The 15,761-nt window shown below is 48.9% G+C and overlaps 1 protein-coding gene across 2 annotated transcripts in view; it reads left to right on the top strand.

Moving 5' to 3' along the window:
• The window catches only part of SYNE3 (spectrin repeat containing nuclear envelope family member 3), an 89,562-nt gene that overhangs the window by 41,583 nt on the left and 32,218 nt on the right, over nucleotides 1-15,761 (top strand). For both annotated transcript variants that reach the window (XM_003787019.3, XM_023511542.1), the window contains exons 2-4: nucleotides 769-926; nucleotides 6,273-6,445; nucleotides 7,741-8,050. In XM_003787019.3, coding sequence (XP_003787067.1) covers nucleotides 783-926; nucleotides 6,273-6,445; nucleotides 7,741-8,050 — 627 coding nt within the window. In that variant the 5' untranslated portion in view covers nucleotides 769-782. The remainder of the gene's footprint in view (nucleotides 1-768; nucleotides 927-6,272; nucleotides 6,446-7,740; nucleotides 8,051-15,761) is intronic.

Genomic DNA, 15,761 nt, shown 5'->3' with positions numbered 1-15,761 from the left:
AAAAAAAAAAAAAAAAAAAAAAAGAAAAGAAAAGAAAAAAGAAAGTCACAGGAGAAAAATCTGAGACTTTGTAGCCACAGCCTAGGGTAAGCCGGGGAATGGGCAGTCTAGCAGAGGTGGTTGGTTTGGAGGGTGACCTATGCCAGCAGGAAGCAGAAGCAGCAAGTGGGCTGCACAGCTTGCACTAAGCCAGGTAACTGGCAGCTGCAGTGGACCCAGAGTGATGGAGAAGGAGGGACAACACACTGCTAACATGGCTGTCCCCAGCCCGAGAGGGTCACTGACCTCAAGTGAAGCTCAGACCCGGCATCAGTTCCTGTGATGCCTGAAACTGTGTTCCTTAGGATGAGACCTCTTTGATCTGTTCCAATCAATTTTCATGATGGGTCCAGATATCTCAGATGATGCTTACAGAGCCTCTGTTGGAGGCCTTCAGCCTGAACAGATAGAAGAGAATTGCCAAGGAGTTCCAAGCTGGTGGAAGAGGGGATAGCAGAGAGCTGATAGGCCGAAGAGAGAGACTATTTGCCCGCCTGGCACCCCAGGCTCACTCTCTCAGCTCAGCCACAGAGAGAGGCCAGACCTGTTCTCCTTCTTGCCATCTCCAGTGCCTTGGCTGTTTGACAAACACATAGGCCTCTGGCTGTATCGCCCAACTGGGAATACAGGGAGGATGTTGGTGGTGGGGTGTGGGCCTGTCCCCCACCCACCAGCTTGCCTGGGGGCCTCCCCACAGCCCCTGCTGATCTCCTGTGGTCCTTCCCTCAGCCCGTGCAGGTGCCATGACTCAGCAGCCCCAGGAGGGCTTCGACAGGAGCGTGGAGGATGCCCAGGCATGGATGAAGGCCGTGCAGGAGCGGCTGCAGGTCAATGACAACACCCAGGGGCCCCGAGCAGCCCTGGAGGCCAGGCTCCGGGAGACAGAGGTACGCAGAGGCCTGGGACACACCCCTCATGTGTCAGATTCCCTGTCTGTTAAATGGCAGGGGTGGGCTAGGCTTCTCTAACTTGGAAGTGTATACACATCTCCAGAAGATTTTGTTTCAATGCAGATTCTTTCAGGTAGATGGAAGTAGGGCTCAGGAGTCTGCATTTCTGACAAGTTCTAGGTAATGCTGTTGTTGCTGGTCAGTGGGCCACACTCAGTGGGAAGGGACTAAAGCATGCTCTTTGACCTTCCTATCCTGGCAGGGGCTCCTGTGCAGCCAGGTCCGGCTTCCCCAGTTACCCCCGGCCTGGCTTTCTGCCCCTTCCCTGTTTCCGTGTGGCTGGGGCCCCTGCTAGGTCTGGGTTGGCCCAGGTCTGCCTTCAGCAGGGTAGTTAGGGGGCTCTTTCAGTGATGGGAGTGATGCCCTGGGCTCCTTTAGAGCCAGGTCTTACTCTACCCACCCACATGACACAAGGCAGGGCCTTAGTCCAAGCAGCACTAAAGGGCTGGTGCCCAGTGCCTGGGCAGACATCATGCTGCCCCATTCTGAGACTGGGTTGCCAGGGCACAAGGGGGTTGAGCCCTGAACTGAGTCAGAGACCTGATTTACACTCTGTCCTGAAGCTAGAGTGCTGTGTGATCTTGGCCAAGCACCTGTCCTTCTCTGGGCCTCATTTTCCCATCTGTAAGTGAAGCAGTTGACTTATACACACTTTGGCATATGTCCATTTAGATATCCCACAATTCTAATTTATCATCCAACAATAGTTGCTCTTAGGGAAGAGCCCACCTTCTCCTGTGGCCGGCTGGAAGTGATGGTGACCTCATCTCTGGTTCTCTGTGTGTTTCCTCTTTGTGTGTTGTCTTATTGATTTTTTGCATTTTTTTATAAATATCTCGTGCTTTATTTTTAGAAGTAGACAGTAAAAATTAAGGATTTACATCACTTTTCACATTTAATTTTTGGTTTAAGCGTCACCAGAACATCATGAGGGAGGAGGCACTGTCTGCATTTTGCAGTCAGGGAAATTGAGTCTGCACATACCATCCTCTCTGCCTGGAGAGCTTTCCCACTCCCAGTCTAGCTCTCTTCTCTGTTCAGCTCCCCATCCAGTGGGGAAACCTCCCTGACAGATCACAAAAGAGAGGACCACCCTTTCTTTCTGCCATCCACATGCCAGGACCTGGGGCTATAGAGGCAGGTGAGGCACTCTCTGAGGATTCACAGCCTAAGGGGAGATAAGTGTGCAAATAACCAAGGCAGCCACACAAGCGTGTATGAACAGCATCCCTAGCATGGGTCTCATGATGCCATTCTCCTCCTCTAAAACCTTCCATGGCTCCCCATTGCCCACCAAAGAAAAACCAAATTTTCCCTGCCATCTAAAGTCTTCCACTGTATCTATCTATCTATCTATCTATCTATCTATCTGTTTTCCAGCCTTAGTTCCCCCAACTGTCACACACCTCCCAAGCTCACACCTATCTCCTGTTGGCAGAAAACTTCTTTGATTTCCTGTCATCAAGCCTTTGTGTGTTGCCTCTAGTTGGAATGCTGTTTTGTTTGGTCTGGGTGTGCATGAAAAATGAAACACTCCCTTGTCCATGAGTCTCTTCTGACCGTCCTTTCTCCTCTCTCAGCCCCACACCTGCCCTGCTCTGTCTGTGAGCACCACAGCCCTGCACGTGTACTCACTGTCTCAGGGCACTTAGTACTTGGAACTTGTACCTTTCGTTGGAAGCTTTTTACCTCCTGGTGGTGGGTCTGGCTTAAGCAAAGGTGAGGGTGGCTCTTAGGAAGAGCTGTCAGCTAGGCCAGGGAGGACGTGCCCTGGAAAGCAAAGGCATAACTTCTATCAGGTAAGCCCCCAGGTGAGTCCAGGCAGAGGGGAGTCCTGTCCTGGGTTCTCTGCCACTTTTTCCTCCCAGAAGGTTCAGGCACATTTTCTACTTACTTTGCCATTTCAAAACTGATTTCACAATCAGAAAGAAAATATTTCTCTCTTGCCGACTGGGGAGTGGGAACAGCTAGTGCCTTCCCCACCTACCCATGGACCTTCCCTCTTGTGAGTCCTCTCCAACTCAGTTAAGGACATTCTGTCTCCAGGCCCATTTGCCACAGTGCCAAGGACATGGGTTCCAGTCCAGTTCTGCCCTTTAGTAGCTGTATTCCCAGGAATGGGTCCCCAGGCCCTCCCGGAACCTCATTTCCCCATCTCTGAAGTAGGGGAAGAATCTCCTCCCTTCTTGTGTTGCCAAAAGGTTGGGGAGACTTGAGAATCCTCAAGGAGGTGAACACCTTCTGCAAAGGTGCCCGGAGAGCCCACCGGGCTCAGAAGTAGAGAGCTTGGGTGTGGGGGCCAGGAGGCCTGGTCTCCAATGTCTGCTAGGCTATGGCAACTCAGGAGAGTTTTCCAGAGCTCCCTAGGTTTCAGCTTGCTCCTGGGAAAGGGAGATTTGCTGTCTTGCGGGAAGGAGGGAAGGTACTAAGACAAATAACTTACGGATGTACTTGGTGGCCCAGGGCAGGGCATTCTTGCAGAGCTGGCCACACAGGGGCCGTTGTTTCCTGTGGTTTTAGATGCTGGGGTATATACCATGTGCACTGTTCCTGCCCAGCCCCCGGCCCCTGGAGGCTGGTTTTGCATGTCATTTTCTTTGCTGTCTGGTTCCCAGTCTCCCCAGTCTTGCACCTGTGTCCTCAGCCACGTAGCTTCCTCACAGGCTTCTAGGCCCTCTTCCTGGTCGGGGGCACATAGCATTTCCAGAGGCTTGGCTTCCAACAGGCAGATGGACCCTTCCTAAATATGTCTTGCTTTTATATCTTTGCACAAGCCTCCTTCTCTTATTATCTGCCTTATCTCTGTGCTTACTTGCCAAGGCCACCTTCTCCCCAAAGCCTTCTTGATTTCTCCATCCCTCCTTGAGCTCCATAATGCTTTGTGGTCTCCTATGGCTCTTTTTGTGTTCATTGCCGGCACTGTCCTTTTTATCCAGGACCCTTGCGCCCAGCATACTGCTCAGCTGCTTGTCACTGGTCTTGGCTGTGTGGAGGAAAAAACCCTGATAAACCTTATTCTTCCACTTTCCTGGGCTTCTGATTCTCTTCTCCCCAAGGTTTTTCCCTTCCTCCGATCCCCACATTACCGTTGCCCTCATTGGCTGCTTCAAATAGGAATAATTTTGTGGCTGCAGTTCTGGCACTTCCTTCCCCATGGGCACAGCAGCCTCTGCCAAGCACTTCTGGACCACATCCTTGCTGGTGAGGGACTGGCCTCACATGCCAGCCAAGAGCAGAATCATCAGGGCAGTGAAGGAGGGTATGATCTACTTCTCGAAATTTGGCTTTGGCAGCTCTGCCATGGCCTCTGGCCCCTCTTGGCTTCAGGCCCACAGCAAACATCACACTGGTCTGTATTTCAGGGCAGGTATTTCTGCTTTGGGTTAAGTAGGGCTGGGTTCTGCCTGCCTTTGGACCAGCCAGTCCCCTCTCCCTTTAGCAGAGAGGCATCAAATTCACTCCCTCTATACTACCACCCCCACCATCATCATCATTATCATTAATCATTATCATGCTAAATGACAAAAAAGGTTGGGACCAGTGCCCAATTGCTTAATAGTTTGCACAGTATCCTAGCTTATATCCATGTTTTAATTAATAGTATTTAAAAAATTAATATTATAGCTCTATGAAGTAACATAACAGATTGTCATCACGGTCTCAGGATAAGAAAGGAAGACCCAGAGTAGTTGAGTGACCTGCCTGGGGTTGCACAACCATCAGCGGGGCAGCATTTGACATTTCAGGGGCCCATCCCCCACCTTACCCACAGAGAAGGGTCAGAGACAGCCATGCCACTGGGACATCAGTCTGAGGAAATGGACCGCCAGCCACCAGGGAGACAGGCTGGGGATCTGAGCTTGAGCTTTAGGCATGTGTGCTGTCAAGAAGTACAGACCCAAAGGCAAGTAAAAGATGACAATGCCCAGGTGTAGGGGCTCACACCTGTAATCCCAGAACATTGGGTAGCTGAGGTGGGAGGATGGCTTGAGGCCAGGAGTTTAAGACCAGCCTACACAACATAGCAAGACCCTGTTTATACAAAAAATTTTTTTAAAAATTAGCTGGGTATGGTGATGCGGCCTGTAGTCTCACCTACTTGGGAGGCTGAGGCAGGAGGATGACTTGAGTCCAGGAGTTTGAGGGTATAGTGAGCCATGACCATGCTACTTACAGTACTCCAGCCTGGGCAACAGAGTGAGACCCTGTCTCAAAAGAGAAAAGATAATAGTAATAGTCAACAATTAGTGACTAGGAATGTGGCATGGACCAGGCAGCGTGCTAACAGCTCTCCCTGCATTGCCTAATGCTTACCATAACCCTGGCAGCACAAATGTGATCTCCCATTTCATAGGCACAGAGGAGTTAAGCCCCATGACAAAGGTCACACGGGTAGCAGGGAGTGGCCTTGGAATTGGAATCTAGTCATATTTCACTACAGAGACTAAACTTTAGCTACCAATGAACTGGAATAATAACGAATAATGACAATAGCTAATGTTAATTGTAGACTATTTGCAGGACATCATGTGTTAGTCCTCCAAGAAGCTGACTCCAAGATGAGATTAAATGTATGTGACATTTATTAGGGGAACCTCTGCTGAGAGAAGCTGGAGACGGGGACCTGGGAGAGTCTAGGAACAACAGGGTGAGAGGGATGCAGGTATCACCCCAAGGCCAGGAGAGCAGGAAGGCTGGTGGGGGCGTGTGGAGTCATCTCAGATTGCTGTGGACAGCTATAAGCTGTCCTTGAGTTAAAGTCATTCTCACAGCATCTCCCAGGACTGGACTGTCTGTTCTTGGTCTCTGGGGGGAGCAGCCTCAGGAGCAAGATCTTGCTGTGACCTGCCAAAGCAGAGCTGATTCCAGAGCCTCAGCTGGGGCCCCTGGTCGAGCTGGTTCCCGGCAGTCCCACTCAGATGCACTCTGTGACAGGCACTTTACGTGCATTTTATCATTTAATCCTGACCAAACATCTGAAAGGTAAATACTCTTAATACCTCCACCTTACCAGTCCAAGGAGAGAATGAACCGTGTCTGAGTTCACACCACTGGAAATAAAAGGAATTTAGTCTCATGGGATGGCACAGGGCTGTTCTCTGAGGCTCCCGCCTCCCACCCTCAAACCGCAAGCTGCTCATGGCACCGGAAGAAAGGGTGCAGGTGCTGAGGCTCACATCACAGCCTCAAGTCCTGGCTTCCTGTGCCATACCACTGTCTTCCCAAGGCTGTGCCCTCTGCATTTTGCCTAACCCTGGAAACTGGCATTTCTGCCCACAACAGAAAATATGCCAGCTGGAGCCTGCGGGGCGTGTGAAGGTGGACCTGGTGCTGCGGGCAGCTGAAGCCCTCTTAGCATGCTGCCCCAGGGACCAGAAGCCTGAGATCCTGGCCCGGCTGAAGGACATCAAGGCCCAATGGGAGGAAACGGTCACCTACATGACTCACTGTCACAGGTAACACAGCCAGGACCAGGGACCTCTGCTCAGGGGACATTTTTCCAGTCCTTAGATTTTTGGGGACAGGATGTTCTCTTGGGATTTGGGCCAGTCTTGCCTGCCTCTTTCTAATTATAATCCAGCTTAATGACAATAATAGACATTGGGCTCCCAGCATGTCTTCCCAACACTTCTTAGTAGACTTGGCCACATATAAGGGTTTCAGCCAAATGGCAGGATGGCTCTGGAGAAAGAAGGCCCATTGCCTGCCGACACTGCAGCCCAGATTCCCTCCTGGTACCAGGGAGCCAAGTGGTACTTGGGTGGAGCAGGGGGAGGAGCAGAGACTCAGATGCGGCATTGACTCCTGTCCTGCTGATCACTTCCATTGTGGCCTTAGGAAAGTTACTTGACCTCCCTGAGCTTAGCAGTCCTTCTTGGAGGACTGCCAAGTGCCTCCTCTGGACAATGGGGGTAATCAGGTGCTTCGAAGTGTGTCAGGAGGGTGGAAGAGGCAGTAAATGTCAAGAGCAAGGCCCAGTGCTTGGCACAAAGTAGGCCCTCAGTAAACAAGAGCTGCTAGTGTACTCTCTCCATTCCTGTAAGGCTAGAATGGGAGTGGAGACAGGAAGGAAATTTGCACAGTGCTTTCTTCTTCCTAAACCCTTGTGCTTGGAATTCCAAACGAATGGTTTAATATTGATTAGAGAGATAGAGCCGCCTCTATGTTACAGGCTGGGAAACTGAGGTAGGTGAAGAGGCAGGTTTACAAGGGAGTCCACACAGCCCCTGGAACCCATGTGCAGGCCCCCAGCCTTCCATCCCTACTGTGTGTGACAAACCCACAGATGACATGGTAAGTGACTGCACACATTTCCAGAGAATGTCTTTCCTGGCTGTTACAGGATGTGCATGTGCTAAGGGTTGGGGACAACTGTGTTCAGAGTCCCAACACCAGAGAAAAGCAACTGGAAGTGTCTGTGCATAGACAGTGGGAACAAGGGCTGGAATTTGGGGTGCTGGAAGAGATAGGTTCCCCAGGCTGCTTGCCCAGTGCTGGTGGTTCTGGGACCAAGTCTGGACTCTGAGGCATCTGGACAGAGAGGGTAGGGATAGAGGTCACTGCACAGGGGATAGGGGTCTTGTTCAGGTGGACTGAGGGAAGGCCTAGAATCTAGCTGGCAACCAGCTGCCCAGGTGATTCTGAGGATAGAGAGGGCATGATCGTGCCCCTATCCCACAGCCCCCTGGTACTGGGGAGGGCCACAGCAGGAGCAGATGGGCTCCCTCATGGCTGCCGTCTCTGCCAACAGCCGCATTGAGTGGGTGTGGCTGCACTGGAGTGAGTACCTGCTGGCCCGAGATGAGTTCTACCGCTGGTTCCAGAAGATGACAGTCACACTAGAGCCCCCAGTGGAGCTACAGCTGGGCCTGAAGGAGAAGCAGTGGCAGCTGAGCCATGCCCAGGTGCTCCTGCACAACGTGGACAGCCAGGCCGTGCTCCTGGACCGGCTGCTGGAGGAGGCTGCCTCCCTGTTCAACAGGATCGGGGACCCCAGTGTGGACGAAGATGCTCAAAAGAGGATGAAGGCCGAGTATGACACAGTGAAGGCCAAAGCTCAGGTGAGGCTTGCTGGGCTCTGTCTCCACCCACCCATTCACTTATCCACCCCATCTACCCATCCAGCCACCTGTTTCCCACTATCAGTCTAATTATTCACCTGTTCACTATCACTCACCCACCTTCCAGGCACCCTCCCTCCCAACCATCCATCTACTCACCTGTCTATCTCCCCCCATTAAACTACTAATCTCCCAGTCACCGTCCACCCACCTGTCACCCCGTCCACTTGCCTACCTGACTTCTTCCTCCTACACATTTGTTGGACTCACTCATTTGATGGACTCACTCATCCATCTACCTTTCCACCAGCCTCAGCAATCTCCTATTCATCTCTTCACCTGATCTAATCACCTGCTCACCTTTTGATCTACTCATTCACCTACCTGTCAACCCACTCACCTTTTCACCTACTATTCACTCCTCCCATCTCTCCACTGTCTAATTACTATCTACTGCCTACAATCACCCACTTGTTTATCCAACCAACCACCCATGATCTAACTGCCCATCCAACAGGCTGCCTTCCACCCACCTATCCACCCCTTATCTACATCCAGACATCCCTTGCTCAGTGCTTAATCACATTAAGGTGTGATGATGGCTGGCTGATAGACTGTGATGTTTGCTCTCACCAGAACAGCCTCTCTCCTCTCCTCCCTCCCTCCTCCCTTCCCTCTCTCCTCCTGCCCGTCCTCTAGGTCCTCTAGTGTTTCCTCCTCTGCTCTCTCTTGCCCTTTCCCCCATCCCTCTGTCCAGCCTTTGTTTGCATTCCTTCACCTCATGCTTGCCTTAATTTTGAAACAGTTCATTGAGTTATTAAGTTCTAATATTACTTATTTAGAAATACTATATGGTTCTTTACTATGTCTATCTGCTCTATTTTGTTTTTTAATTATGCCTTTTTCCCTGAAATGCCTTCTTCCCAGACACAGTTTGTGTTCTTTTTTTAATTTTAGACAGAGTCTCACTATGTCACCCTTGGTAGAGTGCAGTGGTGTCACAGCTGACAGCAACCTCAAACTCTTAGGCTTAAGCAATTCTCTTGCCTCAGCCTCCCAAATAGCTGGGACCACAGGTGCCCGCCACAACGCCCGGCTATTTTTTTGTTACAGTTGTTTAGCTGGCCCAGGCCGGGTTCGAACCCACCCCCTGGTGTATGTGGCTGTCACTGTAACCACTGTGCTACGGGTGCCAAGCCACAGCTATGTTCTTAACCATTCTGAGCATACCTACTTTACAGTCCCCATCAGGTTGTGCTGGTAGCTGAAGTTCCAGGGCCTAATGCTGTTCTCTGTTGTGTCTCCTGACATGGTAGATTGTTTGTCTGGGGTCTTTGTAATTTTGAGCTGTGGGGTCGTCCTAAACAGGGCTTCATCTGCAGAATCCCATGGCTGGGACGTTCCCTGAAGGTGGCTTGGTGTTTGCTTCATGGTTTCTATTTTTGTGTCAATGTACTAACATGGGGGATTCTGAATCAAATGGGTGCCCTAAATGTGAGCCCCAAGTCAGTATCATGCAACAAGCTCCTCACTCCATATTCTAAACAGTTACTGGGGTTTTGTTTGTTTGTTTGGACTGTTTTTAAAGCTTAGGCTGAACCGTGGAAGCTCCTTTCTCCTGTTATGTTTATGGAAGGATTTTTTTCTAGTTCGCCCTTTGGCTGGGTGGCTGGGGATGGCTAATTGAGGTTCTGCAGTTTTGCAGTGGTCTCTGCTTCCTCTGGGTCCAAAGTGGTACTTCTTATTCAAGCTTGAGCGTTAAACATAAGCTTCTAGTAACCTAGATTTCGAGCACACATGTGAGTTTAACAGGCTGGCATCCATAGCATCTTTACTTCTTGTCCATGGGGACATCCCTTACCTTGGTGTGACATGGGCCTGCATTTTAACAGTGCTTTTTATATTATATCCAGTATTTCTAGCTCTCTGTAGGGGCAGGGCATTCAGTTTATCTAGTCTGCCATAGTGCTGGAACTAGAAGTCCCCTGGGTTCTTCATGCTGACGGTTTAAGGGAAATAAATTAGATAATGCACAGAGAAAAGAAATCCATTAAGAACAAAGCTGTGGCCCCTAGAATCTTGGGAAGAGACCTATGTTCTGAGTCAGGCACTGCTGCTTCCCAGCTGTGTGCCACGAGGACAGCTTGCCCTCCCTGTAGCCAGGTCTTGAGGCTATAAGCTACATATGAACTCTTTGAAAACTGGCAAGCATTGCCCAATATAAAGGATCCCCTCTGTTGTCAGTAGCAGTGAGAATAAATAGCATCAACAATGCTGTTTGGCAAACAGCAGGTGCTTGGAGCTAGTTATTGAATGAATGAGAACCCCACCCCTGCAGTTTGAAAGCAAGCTACACCCAGGGCTCCAGGGGGAGTGGCCAGAGGTTCCCAGAGTGGTTGCATAGGGACCCAAATGGGTAGGCAAAGCAGGGGGCAGACCTGGCTCCTGCACTTGTAGCCAGTGGCCTTCATCTGGCCCTGCCAAGTCCCAAGGGGCAAGGGCAGGCTTAACAGCAGTTCTCCCTCCAGTGCTGCCCCTTGGGACATCAGTTCTCTTTCCAGAGCTGTCCCTCAAGACAGTCCTTTTACCCCAGTGACGAGGTAAGGGCCCTTTAAGGATCAGGCCTGGTGTCCTCTCAGGGGTCCAGGCCTACCCTCAGGGTAAGGAGGTTCTCTGGGCCGAGGTACATATTAATACCTCTTAGCAGGGAGAGGCCCCCATTCCTCATGCTAAGTAACAGGCCAGTGTTTCACCTCTAAGAGCCACTTTTTTTTTTTTTTTTTTTTTTTTTGTAGAGACAGAGTCTCACTTTATCACCCTAGGTAGATGCTGTGATGGCACACAGCTCACAGCAACCTCCAACTCCTGGGCTTAGCCGATTCTCTTGCCTCAGCCTCCCAAATAGCTGGGACTACAGGCGCCCACCACAACACCCGTCTATTTTTTTGTGGCAATTTGGCCGGGGCCGTGTTTGAACCCACCACCCTCAGTATATGGGGCCAGCACCCTACCCACTGAGCCACAGGCACCACCCAAAAACCACTTTCTTTTTTTTATAAGGCACTTATATACCTGCATCTTTATTAATTTATAAATAAGTTTAAGTAACTCGGATTTGGTATAATTGCTTTACTGGATCTTACGCAAGAAACATTTGGGAGGCACAAAGAAGGAAGTGATCATCCTTACCCAAGGAGGTCAGATGGTCAAAGAAAGATTTCTAAAACAGATTTTTTTTGTTAAACTAAGTCTTATACAGCATACATTTTAAGACCTGGCCTAGAGTAAGTATATTTTGTCTTCCCCTCCCTGATTTTATTATAAAAGCCACTTGTGACATCCAGAATATTTCTTAGCAAAGCCTCTAGTGTTGAGAGATCCCTCTCTGGACTATAGCCTTTGACCAACCCCTGGAAGGAGATTATTGATTAGGCCACCAGGTGAGGCCCAGAGAGGAGCAGCAGTCTAATTTCAACCTAAAGCATTTGCAAGTGAAATACAGACAGAGCAGGCTGGCCGTTGGGCTGGGACTTTTTAACCCACTGATTCTACCTTCAGAAAGGCCAGGCCAACAGCACATCCTCCATCTCCCTGCTTCCCCGGCGGCTTCCACAGGAGGCTCGTCTGCCTGGCACCTTGGCCATGAATCATAGCTGTTGATGCAGCCCTTCACAGAGACATAAATCCACGCTGCCCCCGTTAATTGGTCAGGTTTTGACAGTCCTGACAACTCTGCCTGGCCGCAGATGGTTTAATTGTTTGGTCTAATGAGAAGGTTGAGCACCATCCCATTTGTCAGCCTGTCATCCTCGGTGTGGCTGGGCCCGGCCAGGCCGGAGTCTGCTCTGTAGTTGTTATGCCTGGCACAGATCTCATCTGGAACCCTGCCCTGCCTGCCGTATACTCTTGAGTGCCTGCTCCCTATCAGGCAGACTTTTATTTACTCTGGACCTCACTGCGTGCCAGCACCTCACCATTCACACAATTGAGCTGCTGGCCGGCACCTTCAGGAGAGAGCTCGCTTCCCTGCCACATCCATCACCATCAGTGTCAACCAGTCTCTGCTTGTTATTCTTGAACCACTTTGTTTCATAAATGAGCCTTTCCTGTAGATGGAAGATGTGCTCTGGGAGGGTTTTGATGGATGTAAATGAGCCCTCAGGAAAAGGGACCCAGCCAGGGAGGCCCCAGCACTGACCACTGACTTCAGGGCTGCTGGCAGGAAGCCCAAAGAAGACTGCTCCCATGTCACGGTCCACACTCAGATTCAAGCAGCACCTGTGTTTTAAGAGAACTTAGTTGACTTAATGACTGAACGGTCATTAGAGAAGGGCTCCCCTATCTCTAAAATGGGGGTATTTTCTTCATTGGTTATAAAAGTTAAAGCTTATCAGTATTTCTAGATTTGGTGGGGATCATCTCAAAGGAGGAGAAGGCATGTACAGATAACTAGGGAAGCTTTTCAAATCCACTTGTCTGTCTGCTCTTCCCAGTTGACAACTTCTGACTTAGTTTCTAGAGGGTCAGAACCCCTCTGGACATGACCCAGCTCCATGGTAAAGCTCTGAGGTCAGCCAGCTATGGTTCGTCTGCCAAATCCACCTTCTGTTTGTATAACCTGTGAGCTAAGAAGGGTGTTTTACATTTTTAAATGGTTGGGGGAAAAATGAAAAGCAAAATATTTCACGATGTGTGAAAATGATACGAAATCCACATTTCAGTGTTCATAATTAAAGTGTTGTTGGAACAAAGCCATACTTTACACGTTATCTGCTTATGTCCTTCAACATAAGTACCACACGAGCTGTTGAGTAATTACAACGGAAACCATATGGCAAGCAGAGCTGAAAGCATTTCTAGGCGGCCTTGATGGAAACAGTCTCGCAGCTCCTGGGCTCGAGCAGTGATCTAGGAGTTTGACGCTTGCTATGTGATTCCATCTGTAAAGTCCTCGTAAGTCATGTGACATCCCATGACATTTGCAAAGTGTTTTTTTTTTTGTGATTGTTTTGAGTATTTTTTTTTTTTTTTTTGAGACAGAGCCTCAAGTTGTCCCCCTGGGTAGAGTGCTATGGCTTCACTGTTCACAGCAACCTCCAACTCCTGGGCTCAAGCAAGTCTCCTGCCTCGGCCTCCCAAGTAGCTGGGACCACAGGCGCCCGCCACAATGCCCGGCTGTTTTTTGGTTGCAGCCATTGTTGTTTGGCAGGTCCGGGCTGGATTCGAACCCGCCACCTTAGGTGTATGTGGCTGGCGCCTTAGCCTCTTGAGCCACAGGTGCCAAGCCGATTGTTTTGAGTGTTAAATAAGATAATGCTTTCAAGTTCCAGGCGCACATAGGTGCTTATAAAATGAGAGTCACCTTTTCTTGGCTTTCCTTGAAAACTCCCCTCTGATGGCAAACAGGTTTATTCCTCCTGCCACTCTGGATGCATTCACAGAGCCTGCCCTAAGCTGGACCCTGAGAAGGAAATAACAAGAGGCAGCCTTGTCTGTGGGACCCTCTTGGTTCCCCCAGTAGGTGACAATGGCAAAGACAAGTGCTGTGATACACGTAAAGTTGGATCCCAGTGTTCGGGGAACACAGAGGGAACTTTTAATTCAGCCTGTGGTAGTGGGCAAGACTTCAGAGAAAGAAGGGAAGGCTGGCGGTTAGCACTGCCAAGTGGGTACCCTCTGGAGGTGTGAGAAGAACACGGGGAAATTGGGATGATCAACAATGGCTCGCAGCTAGTAGGTGTTTTACTAACTACCAGGCACTGTTCTAGGGCTTGTGTGAATTCTGACTCATTTCATGTCTTTGCACCCCAATGAGGCAGGTGCTGCTTTGTTTTAAATTTTTTTTTATTAAATCATAGCTGTGTACATTAATGCAATCATAGGGTACAGTGTGGTGTTTTCATATACAATTGGAAATATTTTCATCAAACTGGTTAACTTAGCCTTCATGTCATTTTCTTAGTTATTGCGTTAAGATGTTCATATTCCACTTTTAGAAAGATTCACTTGTACCCTTGTGAGATAACCCATAGAGGTCATCCCTTCAATCCCCCTCCCTCCACCCAGCCACCCAGCCACCCCCCTCCCTTCCTCTCCCCTCCCCTCTTTCCATATTCTTAGGCTATAATTAGATTATAGCTTTCATATGAAAGCTATAAAGTAGTTTCATAATAGGGCTGAGTACATTGGATACTTTTTCTTCCATTCTTGAGAAACTTTGCTAAAAAGAACATTTTCTAGCTCCATCCATGTAAACATGAAGGAGGTAAAGTCTCCATCTATCTTAACGGCTGCATAGTATTCCATGGTGTACATATACCACAATTTATTGATCCATTCATGGATCGATGGGCACTTGGGCTTATTCCATGACCTAGCAATTATGAATTGGGCTACAATAAACATTCTGATACAAATATCTTTATTGTAATGTGATTTTTGGTCTTCTGGATATATACCTAATAAAGGAGTTGCAGGATCAAATGGCAGGTCTATTTTTAGTTCTCTAAGTGTTCTCCAGATGTCTTTTGAAAAGGAGCGTACTAGGTTGCATTCCTACCAGCAGTGTAGAAGTGTTCCCTTTTCTCCGCATCCACGCCAGCATGTCTAGTTTGGGGATTTTGTGATATGGGCTAATCTCACTGGAGTTAGGTGATATCTCAAAGTAGTTTTGATTTGCATTTCTCTGATGATTAAGGATGGTGAGCGGTGCTGTTGTAACTGCACCAGACAGACAAGCAGACTCAGGCCCAGAGGGTTAGTTACATCTTCAAGGCTGGGCCTGGGTTGGAGCCACAACCCTGGCTTTGGAACTTGGATTTAAGCCTGGAACAGTAGGGAACTGTTGAGGTGTTTAAGGAGACAGTGCTGTAACTGGAGAAACTAAGTTTCTAGGAGCATAATAGGTCTGATAACAGGGACACTGTAATTTCCCCAAATGTCAGCCACCTTCAGACTATTGTCTTGCCCCTGTACGGTCAGACCTTTGGTGGGACTGGCTAAAAATAGAGATGATTCCAACCCATGCGGAAATGGGAGTAGCCTGTCAGTTATTTGCATACACTGTAGACACTGTTGTGTATTAGAGCTATGATCTTAGCAATTTCCCGTCTAGGTGACCTTGGACAAGTCCCTTTACCTCTCTGCGTCCTAGTCTTCATCTGTCAGACTGGTGCCACTTTACGGGGTGGTCAGGAGAGTTCATGAGATCATACATGTAAAGTTCTTAGGGCAAGTGCCCAGCACTTTGGTGGGGGCTCAAAAAGTAAGTGTTACGTAGTAGTAGTGGTGGTGTTAATGTTGCTGTGGTCACCTCTGTTACCATGTCCCAGTCTTCAGCGCCATTACTAGGACATGGCTGCATAGTTGGCAGAGCCCAGTGCCAACATGCTTTAGTCTCCAAAGCTAAGAGTCTCTTGGCATATTGCTTATGCCAGTGATTTTCAACCAGTGTGCTATGAAAATCTTTAAAGATCATTAATTAAATTATTTTTGAAAGAAGTTTAAAGCACAGTAAGTATATTCTTTTATTTTTTTACTTTTTAAAAATCAACATAATTTAAGTGTGTTGTGGAACTGTAGGTTCAAGTGTGTGTGGGATAAAAAAAGGTTGAAAAATACTGGTTGATATGGCAGAACAGAGCACCTGGGATCTCCTTGTATTCAGTGAAAGGGCTGAGGCTTGGCTGTATATCTGCCCTCAACATACTGC

This window comes from Otolemur garnettii, unplaced genomic scaffold (assembly GCF_000181295.1).
Source record: "Otolemur garnettii isolate 467f Iridium unplaced genomic scaffold, OtoGar3 scaffold00020, whole genome shotgun sequence".
NCBI classification, from domain to species: domain Eukaryota; kingdom Metazoa; phylum Chordata; class Mammalia; order Primates; family Galagidae; genus Otolemur; species Otolemur garnettii.
The sequence above is the reverse complement of the archived record's forward strand: the minus strand, read 5'-3'. Positions and strand labels throughout refer to the sequence as shown.